Genomic DNA, 14,005 nt, shown 5'->3' on the forward strand with positions numbered 1-14,005 from the left:
CATCGCTCTAACCAAGACAAAAGACATGAAACTCCGAATACATTTCCATACAAAACAGACTATAAAATTAACTCTAGTTCAGCTTCCATTGTTGAAAACCAGTTAATTTAAAAACTTAACACTCATAAAAAGCCATAGCACCTAATGATGTCTTAGAAGCTTATCATACGTCCACCCGGTCCAAAATTTAAGGCACAAATGCATGCAAATATGCAATTAAACAAGTGTCGATTGATCTGATTCATGCATCATTCATACCAAACATTGTTCATTCTCAAAACTTGAATTATCTTTACCAACCAAGAAGTAAGAGCTTCAACAACGCCATTCGAATAAAGAGTCCATTTTTCGCTTGTCTAAAGTATGCCGCTCTTGGATCCTCATCTACCTCCACTGTGATCTACATATAATCCAACCAAAAAAAGGCAAACTTCATTATTTGCATCATGAAATAAACCAACATCTTCATTCTTTGCAGATCCACACCGAAAAATATGTTTTTTATTATTTTGTAATGTAAAAAGTAAAAGTTAAAATTTATGATTCTGATGCAAGCCCAAATTTATGTCTAGGACTAATTTCATATATATACTAAGTTACTAATGGATGAGTAAATATGATATTACAATTAAACATATGAAATAGTGTGTTATTTTTACGACGAGTCGGATTTACGCTTTACCTCATCAAGCCTTGGAAGAGGATGCATGACGACCGCATGCTTTTGCATGACACTTAACACGTCACTGTTGACAATGTATTTGCCACGGGCTTCATCATAAAGATCAACTCGTTCACCAAATCGCTCTCGTTGGATGCGAGTTTGATACACAACATCACATTTAGATGCTACTTCCATTAGATCTGCACTTTCTTCCCATTTGATTCCTTTTGATGTCAAGTACTCCTTAATGTCATCCTACAAGCCCATTTTTAACCAAGAAAATATAAATAAGCACATAATTTCATAAATAAATGTATGATCTATCATGTGTATAAACCTTCATTTTGACGACTTCTGGAGAAACAAAGTAGATTTTGACATCATTGTATTTGGCTAAAAGATAAGCAAGGGATCGAACAGTTCGGCCATTGGCAAGATCGCCTACGAGACCAACTTTAATTCCATCTAACTTTCCTATCTCTCTTTCTATAGTGTACACATCAAGAAGAGCCTGTTGCATATGTTACAAAATAAATAATCCAAATAATAAAACAAATGCATGAAGATTGTGGTGATTAATGACAAAAAATTACCTGAGTAGGATGTTGTCCTGGTCCATCACCAGCATTAATAACTGGAATATTAGCGGTCAAGGCGGCTCTTCTAGCAGCACCACTTTCAAAATGCCTCATTACGATTATGTCTGAATACCCTTCAACCGTCCTTATTGTATCTAGAAAAAAGTATCAAAACAAAATGGTTTGAAAGATACAAAGGTGGCAATTTCATCCATTTGCTTGTTAATGGGCTGATTTGGTTTCTGGTTTATGTATCTCAAATGGGTCGAACAAAAAGTTAGCTTAAAAAGGAATGGGCGGGTTGAAAGTCGTATGAAGCATGATTTTAATGAATTCAAGTAAACAATCTCCCAACTCATTTCATTCAGAGATTTAGACAATTATTACTATTGACTATAGTATTGTTTTTGTAAGCATAAATGACACATTATCCGTAAAAATTCTACATGATGGACGAAAAATCTATAACCTCAAATGGGTAAATGTTTTATCTCAGGCGGGTTGAAAAAGAATTTAGTTAAAACTGAAATGGGTTAAAAGTTGTCCAAAGTCTGTTCTAATGCATACAGCTTCTTCAATCACTTTACACAAGAATTTTGTTATTCCTATGATAATATTGTTTTTATATATATATAATTATCATCATCATCATCATCATCATCATCATCATCATCGTACTCAGTATATCCCACCAATAGCAAAGCTATGGTAGGGTCTGAGGAGGGTAAGATGTAGGCAGCCTTACCTCTACCCCATAGGGATAGAGAGGCTGCTTCCGGTGAGACCCCCGGCTCGATAGTAGTTTTGCATCAAGCCTTGGACATAAGGCACATAGCACTCAATCATCGGAACACCGGCTGATCGGTGCATGTACCCTTATCTTTCAGCTATCAACGCCACTACATGATGCCTGATTAACCATCCATCACTTTTAACGTTATTTTCACGAGATTAGTAAAATAACGTCAAAATTAGTGCAATTTCACTTTTGCCCACCCGAGGGTTCACACATATATACATCATATGTGCGCACCGCAAGCAGGCTATATATATATATAATTATCTCATTCATAAAAAAAAATTAAAAGAGGACAAAAAATGGGTTAATACAATTATCAGAATGACTATTATAAAGAAGATTTTAAAACTGGAGACGAAAATCTATGTGAGTCAACAACCTGACCCAACTATCCCATACTAAAAGACGACTCATTCCAACTCGTACTGTTTTCACACGTTACCAGATCCACTCATCTCTTCACTTCAAATATAAAATTAGCTAAAAAGAGAACATGCCAAACAGGTTGAAAGTGTGTATTTTTTTATTCATACAACCTTGTAACACGCGTTATTAAAGATTTATATACTACTTGTAATAATATTGTTTCTCACTTCCTGTAGCTATAACTAACACATTAAATCTTTACAAAAAAATAATTAAAACTACCTTCAAGTGTCTCTCCTTTTGCAGCAGATGAAAACTCACGTGCATTTTCAGTAGTCAAAACTTCACCACCCAGCCGTTTCATTGCAGACTCAAACGAAAGCCTGGTTCTTGTTGATGGCTCATAAAACAGAGTAGCCATTAAATAACCTTTCAAGATCTGGTTTCCACGTGACTTTTTCTCAATCGTTTCCATTTCACGTGCCACTTCAAATATAGCACTCAAAATCTCTCTATCAAACTGTTGTGCTTCAATCACATCATCAAGTTGAAACAATTCCCCTTTCAAGAAAGCATGGTTCTTTTCAACTTCTAGCGCCCTGCATTTGAGCCTGCTTCCAGTTTGTTTCCATGTCATCGAGTTATGCCAGGTCAGCTTAATACGTGACACGTCAGCAGAAATACAGTTTTTCTTGAAAACACTTGGTTTTTTGCATATTGATTCGTGATTTAGCAGGGTCTCAAGCCATGTAGATGCAGAAAACGCACAGGATGACATGTTTCACCTGAATAGTGTTTTTAACAAATTTGTGGTTATATGCATATTTATAAACTTACAGCATTTGGTTTATTTTTTTCTTGAATGTATAGAAACAATGAAAAGAATAAAAGGAATATGCAATTAGGTTTTTACATCTAACCTTGTATTTTTCAAATGTAAGTCCATATATAAGACATCAAAGTCATGACAACTTTAAATTTTAATATGTATATTAGAGGGGAATAATCGAATATGTCACACTGTCACTTAATAAGCTACTATTAAACCAAGTTTTCCATTTTCTTCACTAAAGTCAATTGAACTTTTTTTCCTATAAAAACTTAATATTTTTCAAACCAATGCGTATATCATTTTCTTTTCTTTCTAAAAATGTTTAGAATTCATCTGAATTTCATGTTGACTTTGAAAAAGTCAAAGTCCAAGCTATATTAATATAATTATTTAACGCAATAAGAATCAATTTCCTGACTGAAAATTGAACCACTATCCTTTATAATCTTCAGAAACAGTTGTAATTATCTCTAAATGATGGATTCTTCTGACGATTACGTACGAAGAGCGATTCAAAGCATTAGTGTTTCATGAACTAAATTGCAACAATAATCAACAAAGCATCGATGATAATAAGCATATATATATATATATATTGATAATCAACGGAAGGAAGATGAGAACTTACCAATGCGATTTCGAATTGATTGATACTCACTATCACTACTACTCGCCTCTTGTCACGATGGCAAACCTTCAAATTCAGTCAAGTCAAGATTTTTAGGGCAAAAGACTATCATTTACCTTTTTTTTTTTTTTTACATTTTTAGTTTTTAGTATTTATGGTTTGGTTAACCGGTTTGAAATCAGTTTTAGTGGAGAAAATTACAAACATGTTCGGAACCTACGGTTTCAATCGGTTCCAAACAGGATTCTGCATATTCGGTTTCGGTTTAATTTTCGTGTCGGTTCGGTTAACCGGTTTATTTGACCTTATATATCATCGTTCGTCATGTGTGCACTTAACACAATATTTCTCTCGTTTGGCTTCTTCATCGGCTTATGCCTTAGTCATAGACGTTCGTATGAGTGCGAATATCCTTCGTAGATATTCAAAGGTTTGAATTTAAGAAGATCATACACGGTTGGGTATGTGTTGCCACATAAGTTTGAGCACTAAACTTGTACCATGAGAGAGAGGTTTAAGATGCAACTTTTTTTCTAATTTTTTTATGTTTATAGCGAACCATGTATAAAGACAAGTCTTTTTTTAAGAATAGTAAATTGGTAATTGTTCTTACATGAAAAATCTAGGTGATGAGGCTACTAATGAAGGCCATGAGGCTGTCAATCTAGGTAATGAAGCTTCCAATCAAGTTGATGTTGGTGATAATTTGAATGTATGTTATTTTAGAATATAAGTCTGATGATAGACTTCTCTAAAGACTATCTCACGTGTTGCGATGCTTTTTAATGGTGATCATGTTGATAGTGATGTTGATAATGACTGTATATTTGATAAAAATATTGAGATGGATAAAATAATGGTTGACGTAAAAAATTATCATGATTTTGTTAATACTTAGGAAGAATTCGTAAAGAGAAGTAGTGATGATCATGCTCAAGCAGGGAATCATAATGATAATGAGGAGTCTATTGTTAATCCTTTAGGTTTTGAGTCATTTAAAAGTTTATCAAATGACTCAATGGATAATTTGAAACAAGAAGATGTTGAAAATGGAAAAGGAACTTGGGACAAAAAGGAACATAATCTAAAGTAGAAACTAGTTTTTATGTTGGTAGGTCAACTAAGGTGGATGAGAGGATTAAGATTTAAGAGACATGTTATTTCATACATATTCATATACATTGTATACTTATAACTGTATTGATGCATATCTCTCTCTCTCTCGTAACAACCGGTTTAAAATTTGGTTTTGGTTTTGGTTTTGGTTTATACTTAGATAAATAAAAAAAATGTTTTTACTATGAGAACCAATATCATAAACTCTAGAACCCTTTGATATCTAGTAATCAATAAACCATATAGAACAACATTTTCTTGAATTTGAGCTCTTTAAAAAGGTAAAAGCTTGAGACAGTTACAAGTACAATCGTATTGGATTTGAATTTTATTATACTTTTTAAATATAAGTCGACTGGATCAATTATAGACTAAAATTTGATATGTTTGGGTTATCATTGTTATATGGCTTTTAGCTGTATAGGTTCCGTTTCCATCAGATACGCACTTGTGACTCGGTATCTTGATTGTATGAATCACTACCATTTAAACCTCCAATAACTTTTCTGAATGAAAAATACTAATCATCATGCTTTTAAATTGGAAAAGGTAATTTAAAACATACGATTGAAATCATTATTATTCATAAATCGTAAAACCTTTATAAGCACGGTCTCCTCTTAGTTTCTTAATTGTTGATATCATTTAAAACCTAAGTATTTATAAATAATAAACAATTTTTAATATTAGTTGTTTTTGTTTATCAATACAAGTTTATAACAAAAGGGATTGAAAAGTCTTGCACAAACAAGACGTCACGCCAAAATCCTGATAGGAAACTTGATTAAAAATACTTAATCCTCGTCCTTTTTTATTTCAAGTTCAACAATTCAACGATTTAAGTGATGGATCTAGAAATCTTCAATGATAAGGCCGAAAACGAGTTGCGTATAGAATGCACACATGTTGTATGTATCTAAACAATTTTATTAAGGATCCATTAATAAAATTACACAAAATCAGTTAGTTACTTGTATCATTCAAAACTGAGATGACTCTGTTTTCTTTTTTCCTTTTGGAAATGGCTCTACTAATGGACTTTTGGTCATGCTTTTGTAATCACAATCTCATAAACATTGATTATAAAATTATATCTCGTCCTCTGAAAGTTGCCCGATCCAGACGAGTTTCACGGGTATGCCCATTTATGGAAAAAAAGAAAAATATATCGATTGACATGTCTATTACCTAAGACATATATACAAAACTCAACTAAAAAAACCAATTTAGATATACAATTTTCAATTACGTTTTCTCACAATTCTTTAATTTTAATAATTTCAAGTTTCTTACAACTTTAACACATTATTATTTATTATATTTTTAAGATTATGCAATATATTAATATATCGTATTCAACGTGGGTAAACATGTTAGGCAATTAACAACTATCATCTAATACCATACTCGTTTCATTCCAGTAAATCTTAAACTCGTCCATGTTTTTCCACACTAGGCCAGTAGGCCCTAAGTAAAAAAAGAATGTAATTTTATTATAAGTGTCGGTAGCCCTTCTATTTTTTATGTCGGTTCTTTGCAAAATAACTCATAGTCATAGTAACTGAAGTACTTATCACGAGCTAACCGTTTACATTTGGTGTTCCTTTGTTTCATTTTTTTCCCTATTTAAAAAAGTATATGTATAGATGTATTTCAATTTTCTTACGAATTATAACATCCGTTAACCAAACGTCAACAACCGAGTTCAAATTATTTGACAAACATGTTTCTAAAACTTACTCATTAAAGAGCTCCATAAACCAATATATATCTTTTTTTTGTAAAACAAACAAACTCGATCTCAACCGATTCAGAGATAGCCTCTTTATATGCTACCAAACAGCCGGCTGTTCAACACTTTAGAGTGAATTGAACCAAGACACTTATTATATAATGACCGTGGTTTGTATTTCTCGGTATAAAATTGTTATAACTTTAGTGATGGTAAAAGAGAATTTCTCACACACACGAATACATGAATACTGACATAGGATGACACAGAGATGAGATCGGTACCGACCAGTATCGTTATCGGTACTGAAAATCGCAAAATTTTGGTACCAGTATTTCATGCAAAATTCAGGAGATGCTGGTACCATACTGACTCGGTACTGACTCTATCAAATTAGTACATGTTCGGTACCGGTATCGATACCAATCGTTAACCGTACCGAAAACACTCATCCATAGAGTGACACCTTATGAATCTACCACTAACGGTATAATATGACAAAAATATATACGTCATAGTATAATTAACTGCAATTATCGATAAAAGAATAGTATAATCAACAAATATTTTATTAAACAATATACGCACCAAATAATTCCATCCCAAACGTAGACAAATTTACATCAAATATATTCTTTATTCATATTATATGCCATGAATTAAACACCATAATAGCAATAACCCACTGACCATATCAGACCCAAATCAACTTATTCTGGTGGTGGTGGTGGTGGTGGCTGAACATCAGATGGGGGCGGTTCACCACCTACATATGGAGGCGCTTCAACCGGAGGTGGACCGCCTACTAATGGTGGACCTTCTGGCGGTTCAAATACAGGTCCGCTAGGAGGCTTTGGAGGTTTAGGAGGAAATGGAAACGGTGGCTTCGGGGGTCGAGGTGGGAATGGTGGCTTCGGTGGTCGGGGCGGAAACGGTGGTTTTGGCGGTCGGGGCGGAAACGGTGGTTTTGGCGGTCGGGGCGGGAATGGTGGTTTTGGAGGGCGGGGCGGGAACGGAGGCTTCGGGGGTCGGGGAGGGAATGGGCCTGCGTATCCACACATACCATAGGTGCAAAACGTGAGAAACGGGCACCGATTGAAACACCGACCACAATTAAACGGATTATTATTGGTATCGATGCATAAACCTCGACAACACTGCCAGTTAAACGGGCACCGAATCCCGCACACCCCACAGTTATTCACATCGGATGTCACTTCAACACAACGGTTTCCACAACACCGCCTTCTAAACGGATTTGGAAACCCACCCGAGTTACAAATCCACGGTTGATTCGCACATCCGGTGGCTTGGAGCCTAACCCGCCTAACCCATGGGACTGCAAGTGATCCATTTGTGGCATTGTGGTCCAACCCAACGAGCCATGTTCGGTTGGTTTTGTTCCCTTCAGTTTGTACAATACACAAAAGCAGCAGAACAATAACCGAGAGCTTGATTCGAGTATATGTTAATCGAACCATTTGCAGGATACATTAGTTTGATAAAAATATTTCAAGGTTGTGAAATGATATATATAGAGAAACGAGTCACGACACCGACTGAGTTCATATTTTTCTTACAGGCGCGAATTTTAAGGCTTTCAGTTTGTGTGTGGGATGTTGCGCGAGGGCTAATGATTATTAATGTGTGTAAGAAAGGTCTTTCAGTGCTTTACAAGTTGTGCTTTGGGTGTCTTAACAAAGACTTTTGTGCTTTATAGTTATATATATTCATGTGATTAAAGCAAGACTTATAGCCTATTATCTCACCTTTACAGCAGCATATTCACAAAGCTAGAAAGATAATGTACTGGTAAACATGGGCCTAAATAATGATCTAAGCCCAACTAGATAGTCGATCAGTTGATTTGAAATCTTAATAGTTAACACATTCACTAAACCATAAACAAGTCACCCCTTCAATCTTATAACTAATCTTTCTATAGACGATACGATTATTAACCAAATTGGGCTAAAATATCATCAAGCGCAATATCCATTTGAAAACTCGGAAACGGTATTTTGATTCAGTGAAACGAAAATACTAACAAATGCGGCAAAATATCATATTATGTGAAGATAAAACAAAATCTAGTGCATGCTTATGATGAAAACTTTAACTAAAGTAAAAGGCGACATACTGGTTCACTTAGCCTCGTTCTCGTTTTCCTTTTCTTCTTCCACTTGTCCATAACGACGTTTGAACTTGGCAACCTGACCGATACTTTCAGCCATCTGTTTCCTTGCTCTAAAGTGATAAACTTTGCCTGCTTGGTGGATTTTGGTCATCATAACGTGCATCAATCGGCCACTTTGGGTCACGTAAGAGATCCATTGCATCTGAGGGTGAATCCCTTTCTTCATTTCGTCTACAATCAAAACAAAACATTAGCAAACACATGAAATTCAATATTCATCATAAATCTAAGTAAAGGTAAGTAACTACTTGACACGAGTATTATGATCAATCAGTGGTTATAAATTAGAAAGCACAAAAAAAAGTTGAAACAATGATGGCATTAAAAAGCAAACTTCATTGAGGCAATAGGTCGAACACATGGTGGGCATTCAGCAAAAGCACTCATAAGTGATGAATACAACACAAGGAGCTTGAAATTATCAGAGTATGGATGCTAATTTCATATCAGATTGTCAAGCAACAACATCAGGATCCAAAATCATTTTGTTATTGAACATCAAAAGTGATTAAAGCGATTAGGGTTTTCATTAAAATGCACAGTACAGGTCTGAAATGGCTAGAAATACATATCATTTTCATAACCCATATGAAATCTTGAAGGTTAATGGATTCTACAATGATCAAATGAAGCAAAATGTATACCTGCTGAAAGGATGGAACTTGGACACCTTCAAGAACTCGCCGCAAACCTCAACTTCTTGAGTTGATTAAAGATATGTATAAATGACACTTATAGTCCCTAGTAAAAACTTTACATGTTTGTTTATGATTTCCATTAATATTTATTCATCGACTGCCACCAGCTTGGTCTAGCGGTAAAACCGTAAAAGTTTATGACTTTTAATTAATGGTTGTGGATTATGGTCTTACTTTACTTAAAACATGAAGGTAAATAAGTAAAACAGGTTTAAAAAAATAAAATAAACTTTTTCATCAATTATTGCTTACTATATTACAAATGACCAACCGTTCAAGAAAAGCGACAAATTTCATAAACAAACCCACAAATAAACGTACTTAGTAAAGTCGCATTGAGATATTTGAAGAGGTAGGTCCCAGCAGAGCCCAGTTGGACCCGCAAGACTCACCTTAAACAGGGACGTCTGCGCAGAAACCAACTGGATCCGCAGGACCAACCATGCTCAGAGACGTGACGTCCTTACGCGCAGTACGCAAGCTGGTCCCGCAGGAAATGCCTCCCAATGGTGAAGGACTCCGCCTGTCCCCGCAGCCTCGGATACAAGCCATTAGGGAAGGCCACCCGCGCAGCAAGGCTACACGCACAAGGCACTTAGCTCTCAATCGTTCAGTGTCACCTGAAGGAATGAGCGAAGCCGGGAATAATCCCGCACAAGGGCGGGAGGGGGAATACTCCCGCCCAAATAAGCCAGTCCGTACGATACAGGAAGATCTTCTGTACTGTACCTGACGAGGTATGGGAAAAAGATCTGACTAAAGATACGACAGCTTATAGACAACAGTATGGCGAGCAGCATGCTCCTACACTGTATGTCACTATTAGCCGCTGCCCACTGGGGGAATACTCCCGCCCAAATAAGCCAGTCCGTACGATACAGGAAGATCTTCTGTACTGTACCTGACGAGGTATGGGAAAAAGATCTGACTAAAGATACGACAGCTTATAGACAACAGTATGGCGAGCAGCATGCTCCTACACTGTATGTCACTATTAGCCGCTGCCTACTCACAAACTCTTGTCATACCACGTGCGTAGCTGACAGTTGGTGGAAAAGGAATAGTATACAGCAGGCCTGGTCGCTGTCAGCCGCTACCTGCCCACCAACTACCAGCAGGGCACGTGCGTAGGCTACTGTTGGAGGAACAGGAACACTGTTGCAGCCGGCCATACCTCCTTGGAAACCTACCTTCGGCTATAAATACCACAAATGGTATGACCATCTCATCTTATCTTGTATTATCATATCTTATCGGATTATCATCATATTATACCTGATATCTGCTCTAGCAATCTCTTAATATACTTTTATATTTAAAGAGCAATCTAGTCTGATTCTCACGCCGGAGGGTGGTCACAAGGAGGAACCCCCCCCCCCTTCTCAGTGACGAGCTCACGGTGTCTGTTTTGCAGGTTATCAGAAGAACCATCTTCTCAGGGTCTAACCCCTCGTGGGAAACATCTATCTAACCCCCAGATTACCAGTAATCTGTCCGGGGTCCGGTTAGTGTTTCTTCATTGGCGCCATCCGTGCATAAAGCTAGAACTACATTTTTCTCCAGTTTTTTCAAACTTCTACAAAGATGGTTAGAGAAATTCCGGTAACCACAACCCCAGCTACTGGGGGGAATACCGGTAACACAGTTTTTACAAACACTACCCCGGTTACCCAAGCCGGGGCAAGTGAAGTAAATTTTACGAACACTACCCCAGTTACTCATGCTGGGGCAAGTGCAGTAAATGATCGCCTACTGGGATCCACTGATACCCAGGTTGAGAAACGAAGACTCCCCCGCCAAACTCTCGATGAAGTCAAGGCATGGGCGGAGGCACGACAAAAGGAATTCCAGGCCGAATTGAACGAACGCTTGCGTTCCGTACAACAGGCCGACGAATTCGAAAACTGGGAGGATGACTCAGAGGAATCCGACTCCGACGCGAACCCTCGCCATAGGGCAAAAGGGAAGCGTAAGGAAATGGAATCCCAACCGAAAAGGCATTTTGGACAAGCCTTCAAACCAAAAAGCACAGGTGGAAGTCCACGAGACTTCTCCAAAACGTTCAGACCAAACGTTGCAAATGCAGGAACGTCCAAGTTTGCAAGGGACATTGCAGAAGCAATCGCCCCAAAGAGTGCCAAACAAATGCCTAACATAGGCACGTATGACGGTATATCTGATCCAGACGATCATTTGAACAGGTTCATAGCGGGGGCAACCGTCAGCAATTGGACGGAACCCACGTGGTGCTACATGTTCCAAATGACGCTTGTTGGGGCTGCTAGAGCTTGGTTTGATCGTCTACCGGTCAACCACATCTACGACTGGGCAGACTTCCAGCAGAAGTTTAGCCAACACTTCAGCCAGCAACGGAAGTATACCGAGGAGCAATGGACAATCCTCAAATGCATACGAGAAGAAGATGAATCTCTGCCAAACTTCATCACTCGCTTCAACTCAAAGAAGCTAAGTTTGGGCAATATCAGCGAAGATCTTGTTCGTGCAGCCTTCATCCAGGGCGCGCATGACCCAGAGCTCATCCACACCCTAACGGGTAAAGATGGTATGCCATCCACATGGGATGCCATCATGACAGCAGCAAAACGCTATGCGGAAACGGAGAAGCAACTGGGTAGAGATCTCCCACAGAGCACAAACATCTACACTCAGAAGACGAGAGAAGACAATGTCCTCACCGCCCGATTAAACAAAAAGCGGAAGCTAGGCATTTGGCAGTCAAGGGTAAACTTTGACACCTCATCCGGCTTGCAACATCGATTGGGCGGAAGGGATAATGTACAGCCGCACTAAAACTCCAGATGGACGCCACTCACCAAAAGCGTCACTGAGATATTCGCCACTGAAGAGCTCCCGTGGCCAAACCCTCCAATAATCCGACATCGTCACGATGCTGATCGGAGCAAATACTGTGACTTTCACAAGACAAAAGGCCACAACACTGAAGAATGCATAGACGTAAAAGACATGGTCGAAGCATTTGTCAGAGATGGGACGCTCGCGCACCTCGTGGCGCAATAAAGGCTGAGCAGGCGGGTGCGTGTAGAACCCCAGCGGGGAAAAGATGGGGAGGGGGCGTAGGAGCTGTGTCTGTGGGGATCAAATGACGGGGAGGGGGTGTAGGAGCTGTGTCTGTGTGGATCAGTTGACGAGGACAGGGAGTACGAGATGTGTCTGTGGGGATCAGTTGACGGGGACGGGGAGTACGAGCTCTGTCTAGGGGTTTCTCTTTTCTTGGCTTGTTGGTTTAGATTTGGACGCCCCCTAGGGTCCTCTCGTTTCTCAGGCTCCTCCTTGTTTGATTTCCCAGGAAGAATAGACATTATATTTGAGAATAGACTTTTTTTTTGCATTCGGTTGTTTAGTCCTAGAACTTGTTTTTTCACATCTTCCAGTTCCGCTTCATAGTCTGGTTCTTCGTATCCAACAAACGCCGGACTCAAATCGAGCTTCCTCTAAAAGGAGTTTATGTCTTTTAATGGAATACGTATATTGTTAATAGTGTACCAGTTAAGCTTACAAGCACACGGCAAGCCCCATGATGTTTGTAACCGGTGGTCGCATTCCGCCCCCGTATCTTGCAATGTGTCAAGCAAAGTCAGCTCTTTGTCAAGTTTAGCGATAGAAAAAAGTGACACCCTATTATGTAGCTTTTCAAACAAAGTCAACTTATGGTACTTCTTGACCCTAACACGGTAGTCTTCAAGGGTCGCACCGATTTCTTCAATTTGGGAATTCACCACTTCAAGGCCAAACGCCGCAATAGAGTCCAGCGAATTGTTCGGCCCTGCAAGGTATCTCTTCAAGTTCGCGTGCTGGCCCTCTACTCTGTTTGTTGTATGCTTGCCCGTAACATTCCCAAAATTTTGATCCAAATTTGACAACTTAGGAAAGTTGAGGGATCAAAAATAATATCAAGACAAGTCATGAGAAAATATTAAATAAAGAGTATAAATCCCATCCCACATGGAAAGTGGTAAAGAAATGGAAGCTCTTTATAAGGAAGAGATTTTTCATGGTAATATTCTTTTATAAATATCATGCACCAAGTAGTCCTAGCGGAGGGTGCGTAGCACCCGACGCGCACGCGCACGCTCTCGGGCTCGGACGAGGACGATGGCGATGGCGAAGGGCGTTGGGCGCAATGTGGCGCTTTGATGGCGCACTTTGCACTTCGCATCGCCGAGAGCCGCCTTAGTATTTTTGGACATTGAGAATTAGACCCAGACGTGACAAGCTATCAAAGATAAGGGACTAAAAATAAAAAATAATATCCAGGGACCCATCGTGATACGCGATGAGTCCAAGAACACGGCCATCGCGTAGCGCGATGGGCCGTGATAACGCATCACACACGTGTCACACTCTGGTGACACG

At 38.7% G+C, this 14,005-nt stretch overlaps 1 protein-coding gene and 1 long non-coding RNA gene across 2 annotated transcripts; both read right to left on the bottom strand.

The window, feature by feature from the left end:
* Nucleotides 1-157: 157 nt before the first annotated feature.
* Nucleotides 158-3,970, bottom strand: LOC143599858 (aspartate carbamoyltransferase 1, chloroplastic-like). Its single transcript, XM_077077713.1, has 6 exons — nucleotides 3,898-3,970; nucleotides 2,690-3,192; nucleotides 1,258-1,397; nucleotides 1,002-1,175; nucleotides 683-919; nucleotides 158-400 (listed from the first exon to the last, which is right to left on the bottom strand). Exons 2-6 carry the CDS (start codon nucleotides 3,183-3,185, stop codon nucleotides 293-295), a joined length of 1,155 nt encoding a protein of 384 aa, XP_076933828.1. The 5' UTR covers nucleotides 3,186-3,192; nucleotides 3,898-3,970; the 3' UTR covers nucleotides 158-292.
* Nucleotides 3,971-8,719: 4,749 nt separating this feature from the next.
* Nucleotides 8,720-9,628, bottom strand: LOC143599859 (uncharacterized). The gene is made up of 2 exons (XR_013147367.1): nucleotides 9,557-9,628; nucleotides 8,720-9,083 (listed from the first exon to the last, which is right to left on the bottom strand). It is a non-coding gene; the product is annotated as an uncharacterized LOC143599859 (long non-coding RNA).
* Nucleotides 9,629-14,005: the final 4,377 nt, after the last annotated feature.

This window comes from Bidens hawaiensis, unplaced genomic scaffold, assembly GCF_021521415.1.
Source record: "Bidens hawaiensis isolate Kalapana, Puna unplaced genomic scaffold, B.hawaiensis_p1.1 tig00053001_1, whole genome shotgun sequence".
NCBI classification, from domain to species: domain Eukaryota; kingdom Viridiplantae; phylum Streptophyta; class Magnoliopsida; order Asterales; family Asteraceae; genus Bidens; species Bidens hawaiensis.